Genomic DNA, 13,943 nt, shown 5'->3' on the forward strand with positions numbered 1-13,943 from the left:
AATTCAAGATTATCCTCATCAAGTATGATGGCTGGTTCTTCTTTAACCCAACAATCTAATACATCAAAATTGTCTAGGCTGATGGGATCAAATTGAGTATGATGCTTTTAATTACCTAAAGTTCAATTAAATAAAAATTAATAAATTGTTAAAAATATATATTATAATATGCAAAATAAATGTATTTCTTTGTCTCAACTTCATATTGTATCAAACAAAGAAATGTCATTCAACCTTTTATGTTCCAGCCTATTTCTTTTCTTCACTCCAATTTCTTTATCCAGTGGGCACTGCAGGTCTGGCTGAGTATTTCGACTGCAAACTTTTTAAGTTTTAGGCAATCAATCGCAAACCTACTCCTCCACAAATCTAAACAACAAATGAAAAATAAATATTATGAAAACAACAAACAAATAACAAGCAAAATGTAGATAAAATCTATGTCTTGCTATATCTTTCCCTATGTTACCATAAGTAGGTATCATATTCGTTGATCAACATGTGGACAACATCTTGTTCTTTACGATCACTAAGTAGTACTTCAGTGCGGTCCCAACATACATGCTCGACCTGTCCATCATTTTTAAAAGTGGGGAGAAATCTAATAGCAGGATTTAAATAGTAGGCTGCTGCATGAAGTGGTTGATGAAGTTGTCATGACTACATTTCATCTATAATCCTCCATATAGGCATGTACAACTTGTTTTCTCTTGAGGTTGTCTCTAGTATTTTTTTTTTCTCCATTCATAGCTTCATACAAATATCTTATGGAAAACCTATCTTCAATATAAAGTATGAACCAATCTAAGGACTTTCACTAGAGATACATAGATCTTCGATAAGTTGGTGCATGATTTGAAAAATTCAATGCTGAATATAGTACCTACAATTCGCATGACCATTCTTTGTAGGTATGTGGATATGAAGCCTATTCATGCTGGAAGAAATCTGCTTGAGAGTATTTCTCTGTTTGACTGTACCTTGCACAGTACAAACATTTGTGGCTAACCTTGTTTGTGCAGGTCAAACCAATTCAGCCCCATTTGTGATTTTTTTTATCAAATTCAAAACATAAGCATGATTGTAAAATAAACTTCATGATCTCTTGGCATCTTTCAATAGTTGATATCATGTCATCTCTTTCACCAATATCCTGAAGCATTAGATTTATACAGTGAGCAATATATGGGCTCCAATAGAATGTCCTATATCGTGCTGCTAAGTTTCTAACACCTATTGCTTTATAATTTGCTGCATTATTTGTAATAAAGTATACAATATTTTCAGGCCCAACTTCTTTTACAAATTCATAAAAAATACTACACAAAACATCAACATTCGTAGGAGTATCAAACAAATCAATAGATTTTAATAACATCTTGGTACCTAAGAGGCAGTACACGAGGAAGTATACCAATGTTCTATTCTCAATATCTGTCTAACCGTCTGCCATTACACTGCATCGTGTGTCCTTACAGCTTATTTTTAGTTCATCACAATATGCCTTCATAGCTTTAATTGTGACATTAAAAATTTTACCTTTCACCATATGAGAAGAGGACGTTTTATACCTTCAGCCTATAAAAGTGATCTCATCTACCGTAGACTAAAAATGGAAAGAGGTAGGTGTATTAAAGGGAATGCATATATCGTAAACTACATCCCTATGGCATTGTTTGCCACTTTGCCTGCTCGGCAATGTCCTTTGAATACATGGCTGCATGAATCTCAGCCTGAGCACCTGGAGCATTATAAGTAGTGAAAAAATTCTTGATCGAGCTGTATCCAGCACTTGACTTCCCAATAGGTACTCTACCACTAGTTCCACCACTAAGACCATGACTCTTGCTATGTCCTCTTGCAGTTGTAGCTGCGCCTCTTCTCTTTCTACCTAAAGAATTGCCTCTATTCATGATGCATTTCCCTTTATCTATTCTCAAACTGGTACCAACTTCCTCTTCTTTGAGCTTAATGTTTCCATTTTTGCTTTCGTTCTCTTGAATTTTCATAAGACTTCCCATTTCCTATCCCAAAATCATTCATTTCTTTTTCAATCTGATTTATTTTAAATTATTAATCATTTCTAGACACTAGTGTTTGACATATGGTGGTAATGGATTCTTTGAAAAATCATTACGTTTAGTTAGCCACATTTATGTGGTGCTGAAAGCGAGATATTCTTCTCAATATCACTTGCTCATAATAGTTATAACTTATAACGGACTGTTAGTTGATCATTCAGATTTTAGGGTCACCCTTGTATACTATTGCCATGCAGGATCGATACTTATATCTTCATAAAACAAGCAAAAACCGACGATTAACTGTAGAAGATGAGGGAAATCAATGGTGAAAATGATAGCCTTAAACCTTTTATATTAGAAATGCAAAAATACTCTTTCTCCAAAGAAGAATCAGACTTCCATTGGCCCCACAAGCAGACCTTCTTATCCACCGGAGATTTCTCTCCTAAATCGAAAATTTCTCCCACAAATAGGTGATTTTTTCTCGAAAACTAGAAAAGCCCCCTAGCTATGTTTAGAATGAAAGGGGGGAAGGGGGGCTGTTTGAAAAAAAATCACGAAAAAGGACATTTTTTTTTTTTGTTTTAACCTCATATCATACTATATAGGGGTGTATCGGCTGTATCTCATGATACAGCCGGTAAACCTATGACTATGATACAAAAGAAATTTGTATATTGTAGGCATATCGTATAAGTTTCTGACACCTATATGATATGTATAGTATGATACACATCCATGTTGCACAATACATATAACATTGATGTACATGTCTGCCATGTCATTGTGTGCATATCTATGCTCCTATATATAGATATGTAGGAGAATTCTATGCTGTTGTGTGCTGGATGTTGCTGGATGACTAAAATTTAGAAATTTATTGCTAAAAGCAACATGAATTGTTGATAAAAGCAGTTCATAAATCTTCACTAATGCTCATGTAATGGTTGTTTTTTAGTTACAAATTTTTAATTTTTAGTCATTTGGCAATATCCGACACACAAATAGCATAGAACCCCCCTATGCGTGTATATGTATAAGATGCATTCAATAAAGCTGATTATACACACAATATTGTTAAATAGTTTCTTGTTTTTCATTTTTCATAAATTTGATGCTGTATGTGATCTGTAACAATATGATAGGGTGCATAGTATAAGGTTTGTTGGTTCGGCTAATAGTTAGAAACATAACATTACATGAAAAGCATAATAGTTTTTTTTTTTTTTAAAAAAAATGAAAAATTACACAAGAAAAAGGTATAAAAAATGTTCCATATGGAAAAACATGAATTGCATAAGCACAAGTTATATAAAAGTTTAACAAGATACAAAAAATAAAACACCAATTAGTAAAAATCAGATTCAGATTCCACTTAAACAATGCACATCTACTAAAATCCCTAATAACAAAACTCTTAGACTTAGGGTGTCCTTGCTTAATTTATATTGAAGATTTGAGGTGATCTAAGATCATCCTAGGATTTTAGATCCTTGATTAGCGTGGATATGGAATCCTATGTTTGAAATATGCAAGGATTACAACTTGAATTTGTAAAACTCAAACCTTGAAATCCATATACCAGAACCCTTTCTCCTTAGACTTGAGATCCATGGTTTTGAGGAATACTGCTGATCTTAAATCGATGGTTCTCAAATATATAATTTGCTAGAACCATTGATTAACGTGAGCCCCTTGTTAAACCAGAGGTTTGGACTATAAGTTGTGGGGTAATCGAACATTCCCTTATAGGCTTTGATTAATCAAAGTACGAGAAAATATATATCAACTGCAAAGACTTCTTCACTAGGATTTTTGTTCTGCTAGTTTTTCCTATTTCACATGGTTTTCCTGCTCCATTAAGTTCCTTTTTATGTGTTGGAACTGTTGATACTTGGTTGTATTGTTGTTATTGGTGCAACATTCTATCTTCTGAATTAAGACTATCAAATCACGTAGTTTAACGCATAGTAAGTCTCGTTCTTCAAGATTAGGAACAAAATCTTCGCCCATGCAAATATAATTTTCAATTACAATACTTGTGCTTCTCGTGATCTATGATTGCAGATCATATAATTGCAAAATTACAAATCATATGATTACAGCAAGGGTAACTTTATTTCATGGTTGAAATAATCTCCCACAGAAAAATGAATAGAAGCCCTCTGTCTTCAATGCAAAATCGATGGATACAAATTTGGCCTCAAATCAATGTTTTCCTATGCAAAATGACAGTCATTCCCCTCTAAAACCCTTAAGGGTGTCTAAAGAGTCATGTATGGAGGAGTTTTCAAACTAAAAAATCCAACGTCCCCTTAAATTTCTGTTGAAAGCATATGATTTGATATAAGCCATAACGAAATACAACATGGTATGATAAGTCATAAAAGTGCTCTTGAAGAATACGAAATGCATCCTTGCCCCCTTGGTGTTCTTTGTTTGATAGAGCACTCATTTTCAGGAATGCTGCCCTTATGAGAACCATTCAATCAAGCAAGCTCCTATTTTCTCAGGCCTGATGACCACATTTACCATCATGTTGGTCAAAACACAAATTGAATTATGAGATACAAACTAGACTGCATGTAAAATAATAAAATATGTAACCATGATGATGATATGTGCATGTGTCTGTGTGCGAGCGCAGATTAGTTCAAAACTTCAAATTTATTTTCTTGTCCTAAATTTCTAGTTCGTATGCTTGTGATCCCTTGCTGTAAAATTCATATTTGTGCAAATTGTTCCAGCAAGGTTCCTTTTCCCTTCTAATGATTTTCTTGTGAATGCAGTTTCAAGGTTTCAATTGGGAAAGCTGGAGGAGAGAATGGTACAAGGAGCTTGCTGTTAAAGCTGCTGATTTATCACAAAGTGGAATAACAGCAGTTTGGTTTCCCCCACCAACAGAATCTGTTGCTCCTCAAGGTTTAGACATTACTCCAGGCATTTCCATTTTGTTTGTATTGTTCCACTGGATCCAATTGCTTGCCTGAGGCAGATAAAGTGGCTCTGTAACATGTATTTTCCTTCATAAAAATGTTTAGCTTTAATGCATAAAAGAAAAGGAGACCCAACGAACCTCACGAGCAAGGATAGTCTCTCAAGACTCATAGGATCTCAATGGACTCTCTTAACAAAAGCAGGATGATTAAATACACCAAATTAATAATGGTGAAATTCTTTACTAGTATACCCACAATCACTTGTCAAAATGTGATACTAAAACATGAGGCTTCTATTTACTTATGGGCACAACATACTCAACCATTTTGTAATTGGAGTGCGCAACAACTACATGCTTGAATGACTAAAACAATATCCATAAAGGTGTCCATAAGAAATAAACTGTACAAATAGAACACGAGAAAAACCAAGAGCGTAACTATTTTATTTCATATATTATATTGATATATACCAATTTATTATAGTAATACACACCACAGTCATAGATACCTTCAACAATTTTAAAATATCCCATTATTACTATCTTGAACTCAGCAGATGATGTCAACAAAATATCCCCATGTTTTTCAAAATATACCAAGATAAAAAATTGACATATTATCATAACATTATCCTAAGATGTCCCAGACATCTTCCTAAGTTCCTCATGAATTTTTCATCCTTTTGGAGCATGTGATTTTTTTCATTTCGTTTCTTTTACGTTTTGGAAAGTTACTCTATTTCTTTGTATATTTTTGCAGGAAAGATATTGAAAAACTATGATCTCATAACTTTTTCCTTTCTCCTTTATAGCTTTTAAGTTTAAAGCTTGTTTGATTTTCACAATATTTTCCCGAGAAACCCACATATGGAAGACTCCCCAAAAAGCTTGTTGTGCATTTGTTGTTAATATTGGTGACTATGCTACATACTCATACCTGTGCATGTATGTGCGTAGATGTCAAATACACATAAGTTCAACCCCTTTGAAGCTTATGGTGTGACCACTGAAAGTTAGCCAAAAGAGACACAACCTTGGGAGTGTATGTAATTTGGTGAAAAATCTGCAAAACTAATGACACATGCAAAATATAAGATATTTGATGATTCTTGGCATAAGTATCTATAACAATACAATTTACTAGCTATTGGAGAAAAGAAAACTAAAAGCAAGGGAAAAATTTCTTACATCATATTCCATTTTTTAGTACAAATATAATACGTATGCCTCATACAGATATGAGTATATACATATGCACATTGTCACATATATCATGTTTTTACCAAAAAAGACATGGTACTAACGTTAAAAAGGGAAAAGACAAAAAACTAGAAAAAATGTGTTCTTTCAAAAAGGTAAAAATTAATTTAATGCTCTTTTCTTCACATTTTTGCCCTTTTTTTTTTTTCTTTTTTTTGACATTAATATCATCATGGATTAAATTTGAAACTTAAATAAGTTATTTATCATCATTAGAAGATTGTTTTTATCATCTTATATAGTTTATGTCTTCTTATTAGTTTTTCATTTATTTTATTTTTACATAATTTTTGGGGTTTTTTCTTTAAAAAAATTCCTGAATTTTCTTGATATTTTTCCAAGAAAAACAACTTTGCTGAAAAACACCTGAGCAAAACCTTGCCATTAAAAACCCGAGAACCAATGTGAGAATGCATATACATATGCATGTGATAAAATATACATATCTTTACCTTTTCTGTTTTGATGTGGCAATGTTCATCTAATACCTTGCTTGTCCTTTGAGGAAGAAAGTACCATGACTGCAATCAAAATAGTGATGAATTTTGCTTGTTTGTTCTTGATCTAAATGTTACATCTTATAAATATCTTCGGAATGGTTTATGTATGAACCAAATTTAGGGTGAAATTTTCAAATCTTCTTGGGCCTTATTACCACTTCCCTAAATCACATAGGTACGGGTATGGTTGGGGTACAGGTAGGGAGATATAAATACGAACATAGCAACTTTATAAAGTGTGGATACAGTGGTACAGCAAGATAGGTATATCTATATCTGCAAAATAACACAAAAAAATCAAAATGAAAGCAACATTTAAAAAAACAAGTGATATAAAATAAAAATTACATGTAATGAACAATGACTCTAAATAAGAACAAAAACTGAGTTGAAAAAATTAAATCAAGTAAAATTAAGTAGTTTTGATCAGTTTCAATTTGAAAAGTACCCAAGTGTGCCCGAGTACCCACTTTGTGTATGGGTACGACAACACGGGTACATGGACCTTACTAAAGTACTCATGGGACTTAACCACTTCCTGATTCATAGCCAGCTTCTCTGTCTGTCAAATCAAAGCAAGCCATTAGATAAGTCAGAATCTGTAAAGTCTGGTTCTTAGGTGAGCTTTGCCTTGTATTGTTACTGATGGCATTTGGGCCATGTTGAAGCTTAGATCTGGTTTCCAATCACAAGTAGTCACGTTGGTAAACTGTTCATCCCGCGAGTTGTTATATATCTATATCTGCAAAATAACACAAAAAAATCAAAATGAAAGCAACATTTAAAAAAACAAGTGATACAAAATAAAAATTACATGTGATGAACAATGACTCTAAAAGAGAACAAAAACTGAGTTGAAAAAGTTAAATCAAGTAAAATTAAGTAGTTTAACAGTTTCAATCTGAAAAGTACCCAAGTGTGCCCGACTATGTCACACGGGTACGGGTATGATAAGGGTACAGGTACGGGTACGGGCACGCGGATACGACAATTTTCAAAATTTTAGGATACGCGGACACGGCGAATTTTATATTCTAAAAAATTAAAAAGGATAATAAAATAAAAAAATATTAAATTAATAATTCACTCTTACAATCTCATAAGTCATAAGAAAGGAAGTCTCAGATTCTCAAACAAAACATTGTTATCGCTAATCTCATAAGTCATAAGAAAGAAAGTCTCAAACAAAACAAAGAATGTCGGGTTAGTAAAGTGGTTCGGATCGGGTCTGACCCAGACCCGATCCAAAACGTATCCTGCTGTGTCCAAGTGTCGGTATCCAGGTGTCGGAGTCTCGACACCGGTACGTGGCCCATTTTGCCGTGTCCGTGTGACATAGGTGCCCGAGTACCCGCTTTGGGTATGGGTACGACAACACGGGTACATGGACCTTACTAAAGTACTCATGGGACTTAACCACTTCCTGATTCATAGCCAGCTTCTCTATCTGTCAAATCAAAGCAAGCCATTAGATAAGTCAGAATCTGTAAAATCTGGTTCTTAGGTGAGCTTTGCCTTGTATTGTTAGTGATGTCATTTGGGCCATGCTGAAGCTTAGAGCTGGTTTCCAATCACAAGTAGTCATATTGGTAAACTGTTCATCCCACGAGTTGTTACTAACAAGCTTAAATACTATGGTACGAGCATGTGAACATGTGTTTCTTACAGAAATTTTAACATCTCATTAGTGGAATGGCTTATGATTAATCACTATATATGTTATAAATGATGCTTATCTATACCTTGTCTTAGTTACTATTTTTGTTATCAAACTGAAACACTGCAAGTGTGGTTTTGTAACTTGTAACATGACACATAAATCCTTTTTTCTGAAACTTGGCAACAAATAAGTAAATGACAGGGATTTATCATCGTGCCTGGGTATGGTTGCAACATTCTTTGAAGAAGGTAAAAAGTAGTAACCATGTTGGCATGTTCATTGCCATAAAGGACTGATGTTGCAATGAGAAGTTCTAAAGTAGTTTTATAATGCTCATGCTCCAACTGTGACCTTTTTGCCTGGTTAGTCGTAATTACTCAAGATTCATTTGCAGGTTACATGCCATCTGATCTTTACAACTTAAATTCAGCTTATGGTACTGTAGAAGACCTTCAACATAGCATAGAAGAAATGCATGCTCAAGATCTTCTGGTATCAACTCATTTCCTATGTGATCTTTTTTTTTTTTCTTTTGGTTTTATTTGCCTGTTTATATTTTTTTTCAGGTTTCCCAATGTTTCATAATAAAAATCAACATTTTAAGGTAGTGAGGGTTCCCATTGTTAAGTCTGTACGCATCAATGTAAAGGGATCGGGTCTGGATCGGGTCTGTTCAGACCCGATCCACTTCGTTTTTATGTCTTCACGTCTAAGTGGTGGCACCTCTTGTAATTACTTCATGTTTTATTCCTCTTTTTGTTGTAACCTAATTAGGTTTATGTTTTAATAATAGAGATCAAGCATAGTGTGGCTGCATTGGCCGCCGGTTCTCTTACCTTCATTGCCTTCTTCTATTCTCTATTCTCCATCCTCCTTATTTTCAGACGGAGAGACGTGATTCGGTGATGTTTTAGTGAAGATTCTCACATGGTATCAGAGCCAGGTTACATCGTCCTCCGGTGAGTGATTTCTTCTTGGAGTATTCTGCCCTAAATCTTATTTTCTGCCGTGCTTGGAGTATTCTGCCCTAAATCTTATTTTCTACCGTGGTTATCCTCAAACTCTGTTTCTGCCCTTAATCCCACGATTTGCCCTAATTTCTGTTGCCCTAAATTCTGTTTTTTGCCCTAAGTCACACGGTTTGCCCTAATTTGCCCTAATTTCTATCGTGACCTCTAAAATTCTGCCCAAATCGTCTGTTCTAATCCTCTTTTTCAATCATGGACCAGCCGGCTCCCTCTCTTCTATCCTCTAGTTTTCTCTCACAACTCATCTCTCAAAAACTGAACCATAGTAATTATTTGACTTGGAAACGCCAAATTGTCCCATTTATTAAGAGCCATAGACTGTATGGGCACATCGATGGGACTACTCCAGCACCTCCAAAGTATGTTAACCGTGAAATAAAGAAGACAGTCGTGGGAGATAAAGGTGTTGGGGCCTCGGCTGGAAGTGAAATCAGTTTTGAATATGAAACTCTTCCTGAGAGCAATCCCGAATATGAAGTTTGGCTGGCTCACGACCAGTCTCTTGTTGCTTATATCACTTCTACCTTGTCAGAAGAGGTATTGGGAGGTATTGATGATGATTTAACTGCCCTAGAGTTGTGGTCTACCCTTGCTACAACATATTCTCAAGTCTCGGAAGCACGTTTTCTACAATTAAGAAGGCAATTTCAGGATATCAAGCGTGGGACGCGTACAGTTTTGGAGTATTTGAATGAAATCAAGAGTGTTAGTGATCAGCTTGCTGCAATTGGACATCCCGTCAGCGACAAAGACAAAGTCCAACAAGCCTTGAGTGGACTGGGAACGGAATTTGATATTTTTTGCACAGCCTTGGAAGTCTTACCTGTTCTCCCATCTTTTGAAGATCTAAAGGCCAAGCTTTTTCAACATGAAGCTAGTCGAGTTCAACGACATAATCTGGTTCCTTCCAACAGCCACAATGTATTGATCACAGGAACTCACGCACTGCAAGGAAATCGCACTCGTTCTTGGACTCCTCAGACAGGCATGGGAAGAGGGATTCTCCCAACACCGCCAGGCATGAATACTACCTCTGCCACATCTAGGAGAATCCCGACATGCTTCTATTGCAACAAGAAGGGGCATGTAAAATCAGAATGTTGGCACAATCCTCAGAACAAGAATAGTCAGGTCAGGCGCGAGAATAGGACAGTAGCGGGGTCAGCTCCATCCTCGTCTGGATCAAATCCAACTTCAAAGGTTTCAGCAGACGTGCAGCAACTTCTAATGACAGCCTTATCCAAACTTAACTTGAAGCAAAATGAGCAAGGAGAGTGGTATGTGGACTCTGGAGCAGCAGCCCACGTTACTGGTGACACAGGTAATCTCTCTAGTGTTTCCCCTTATTTAGATCAAGGCTCAGTAGTCACGGGAGATGGTTCCCATCACACAATATCGCACATCGGAAATGCACAAATATCCATGGGTTCTTCTTCCATTCCATTAAAGAATGTCCTTGTTGTTCCAAGTGTCAAGAAAAATATTATCTCAGTGTCCAAACTTATTGATGATACTCACTCCTCTGTTGAATTCACACCATCTTCTGTTTATGTCAAGGATGCTCAAACCAAGAAGACATTCGCTGAGGGCACTCGCAAAGGAGATATGTATGTCCTTGAAGAAGCTCCAAAGCTGTCCAAACCTCACCCTCCAGATTCATGTTCTTCAAGTCATAATGAAGTCAATGTCGCAGAATATAATAAGCCATCCATTTGGCATGGTCGGTTAGCTCATTGTAGTCAGTCTTTTGTTCGAAGTCTTGTTGCAGACGGACTCTTAGATAAGTCCAGTCTGAGTTCAGTCAGTGAATCCAGCATGTGCTCGAGTTGTCATCTTTGTAAGAGCCATGCTCTTCCTTTTCAGTCAATTAATAAAAGAGCTTCAAGGATTTTTGACACCATATATTCTGATGTTTGGGGGCCTGCTCCAATTCCCTCTTCTTCTGGGAGTAGGTACTATGTCATTTTTATAGATTCATATTCTCGACATACTTGGATACACTTCATGAAACACAAATCTGAAGTTTTCCGTTTGTTTACTCAATTCCATGCCTTGGTTCGAAATAAATACTCCAGTAATATTGTGCATTTTCAATGTGATGGTGGTGGTGAATTTATTTCTAATGAATTTACTGAGTATCTACTAGATAATGGGATCACTAGACAGATTTCATGCTCACATACTCCTCAGCAAAATGGAATTGCTGAACGGAAACATAGACATATTGTTGAAAGCGCGCTCAGCATGATGCATGACACAGACTTACCCATGACATTGTGGACTGAGGCTTTTCATACGGCTGTGCATGTTATAAATCGACTGCCATTGGCTTTGCTTGATGGCAAATCCCCATATTTTTTATTACATCAAGAGCAGCCACGCTATGAGGAATTGCGTGTTTTTGGATGTGTTTGCTATGTGCATGTTGATGTTTTCTTACGTAACAAGTTTCAAGATCGTGCTATTTTGTGCAGATTCGTAGGGTATGCAGAAAACTACAAGGGTTATAGATGTTACAACCCTAAAACTGGGCGTGTTCATATTTCACGGCATGTTGTTTTCGATGAAAACAGGTTACAAGATCCCAAGGCTACTTGCATGACACTCAAGGATAAAAATGAGATTTATGATACTTGGCTGCATGCTGAAATCCTAAGACAAGGGACTGACCGTTTGATTGAGCACGAGGAGCAAGATGTTAATGAGGCTGAGACACTTGTGAGAGATTCCTTGGACAGCATGCCCTCATCCTCACAACCCCATGATTCACCTATACATAGTCGGTTCTCAGGCCTTGTGTACTCTAGGCGATCAGCTCCTAATGCAGCCCCACGTCAGTCCCAACGTGTGCGACATCCCATTGATCGGTGGGTAAGTTATAACAACTTTTCTTTAGATTTTCAGTTGTTTATGACAGAAGTCAGCAAGAAGGTCGAACCAAAATCCTATCACCATGCAAGTAAGGAAAAATGTTGGGTTGAAGCTATGAATGAGGAAATGGCAGCATTGCATGAGTGTCAGACTTGGCAGATTGTCCCTCGTCCAACTGATAAGAATGTTGTGGGCTCCAAATGGGTCTACAAACTGAAATATAAGCCAGACGGTAGCATTGATCGACATAAAGCACGTCTTGTGGCCCGTGGTTTCACACAACAATATGGGGAAGATTATGATGAAACATTCAGTCCGGTTATCAAGATGGGCACAATACGTGTGATTATTTTTCTTGCAGTCTCATATGGGTGGCCTCTTTATCAGTTAGATGTCAAAAATGCTTTTCTACATGGGATTCTTAAGGAAGAGGTATACATGGAGCAACCTCCCGGCTACAATACTCATGATCCTCAAAAATGGGTTTGTAAGTTACACAAGTCTTTATATGGGCTGAAGCAAGCTTCTAGATCATGGTTCGATCGGTTTTCTCATCATATACAACAAGCTGGTTTTCTACGAAGCTCTCTAGATCATTCCTTGTTTATGTATCATACCGAAGAAGCTAACCACTTGGTTACTTATCTATGTAGATGATATTGTTATAACTGGGAATTCTTCTTCTCATATATCTTATGTTAAGGATCTGTTGCAGCAAGAATTCAAGATGAAAGATCTCGGCGAACTTCGGTACTTCTTGGGTGTTGAACTTGATAGAGCAAATGATCGATTGACTCTTACGTAGCATAAGTATACTCTTGATATTTTGGACAGGGCAGGTATGATTAATTGCAAACCCATAACTACTCCTAGTGTTCTAAACACTAAATTGGCTGCCTCTGATGGAACTGCTGCCTATTCAAATCCTACCTTCTATCGCAGCATTGTTGGTATGTTACAATACCTTACCTTTACGCGCCCAGACATAGTCTATGCTGTAAATCAGATCTCTCAATTTATGCATGCACCCACAGAAGGACATATGGATGCTACTAAGCGGATCTTACGGTATCTCAAAGCTACTCTTGGGGATGGATTGATCTATACAAAGTGTCCCAATGTTTCTCTTGGACATAGCATATATACTTATACTGATGCAGACTGGGCAGGAGATCCTGATGACCGACGCTCAGTTTCAGGTTTCTGCCTTTTTCTTGATTCTAATCTCATTTGTTGGAGCAGTAAAAAGCAGCGTGCCGTTGCACGATCTAGCACTGAGGCAGAGTATAGAGCAATGGCTGCAGGGACAGTTGAGGCATCATGGTTACGACATTTGCTTGGAGAGCTTCATCTACCTATTGTTCAGTCCTCATTGCTATGCGACAATCAAAGCGCCATCAAAATTGCCTTCAACCCCATTTTGCATAATCGTACCAAGCACATTGAGATTGATCAACACTTCATTCGTCAGAAGGTTGAAGAAGCCGAGATATTGCCTACTTATATATCCACCAGTGAACAAATAGCGGATCTTTTTACCAAAGGTCTTACAGGGCAGCATTTTTGGGATTTGAAAAACAAGTTGTGCATGATCAAATCTCATGCACAACTTGAGGGGGGCTGTTAAGTCTGTACGCATCAATGTAAAGGGATCGGGTC

At 36.7% G+C, this 13,943-nt stretch overlaps 1 protein-coding gene across 1 annotated transcript in view; it reads left to right on the forward strand.

Moving 5' to 3' along the window:
* Window positions 1-13,943, forward strand: part of LOC116257469 (uncharacterized) — a 51,813-nt gene that overhangs the window by 6,230 nt on the left and 31,640 nt on the right. The window contains exons 6-7 of the mRNA XM_031634252.2: window positions 4,814-4,946; window positions 8,780-8,877. Of these exons, the coding sequence (XP_031490112.1) occupies window positions 4,814-4,946; window positions 8,780-8,877 (231 nt within the window). The remainder of the gene's footprint in view (window positions 1-4,813; window positions 4,947-8,779; window positions 8,878-13,943) is intronic.

Source organism: Nymphaea colorata, chromosome 7 (genome assembly GCF_008831285.2).
Source record: "Nymphaea colorata isolate Beijing-Zhang1983 chromosome 7, ASM883128v2, whole genome shotgun sequence".
Lineage (NCBI taxonomy): Eukaryota > Viridiplantae > Streptophyta > Magnoliopsida > Nymphaeales > Nymphaeaceae > Nymphaea > Nymphaea colorata.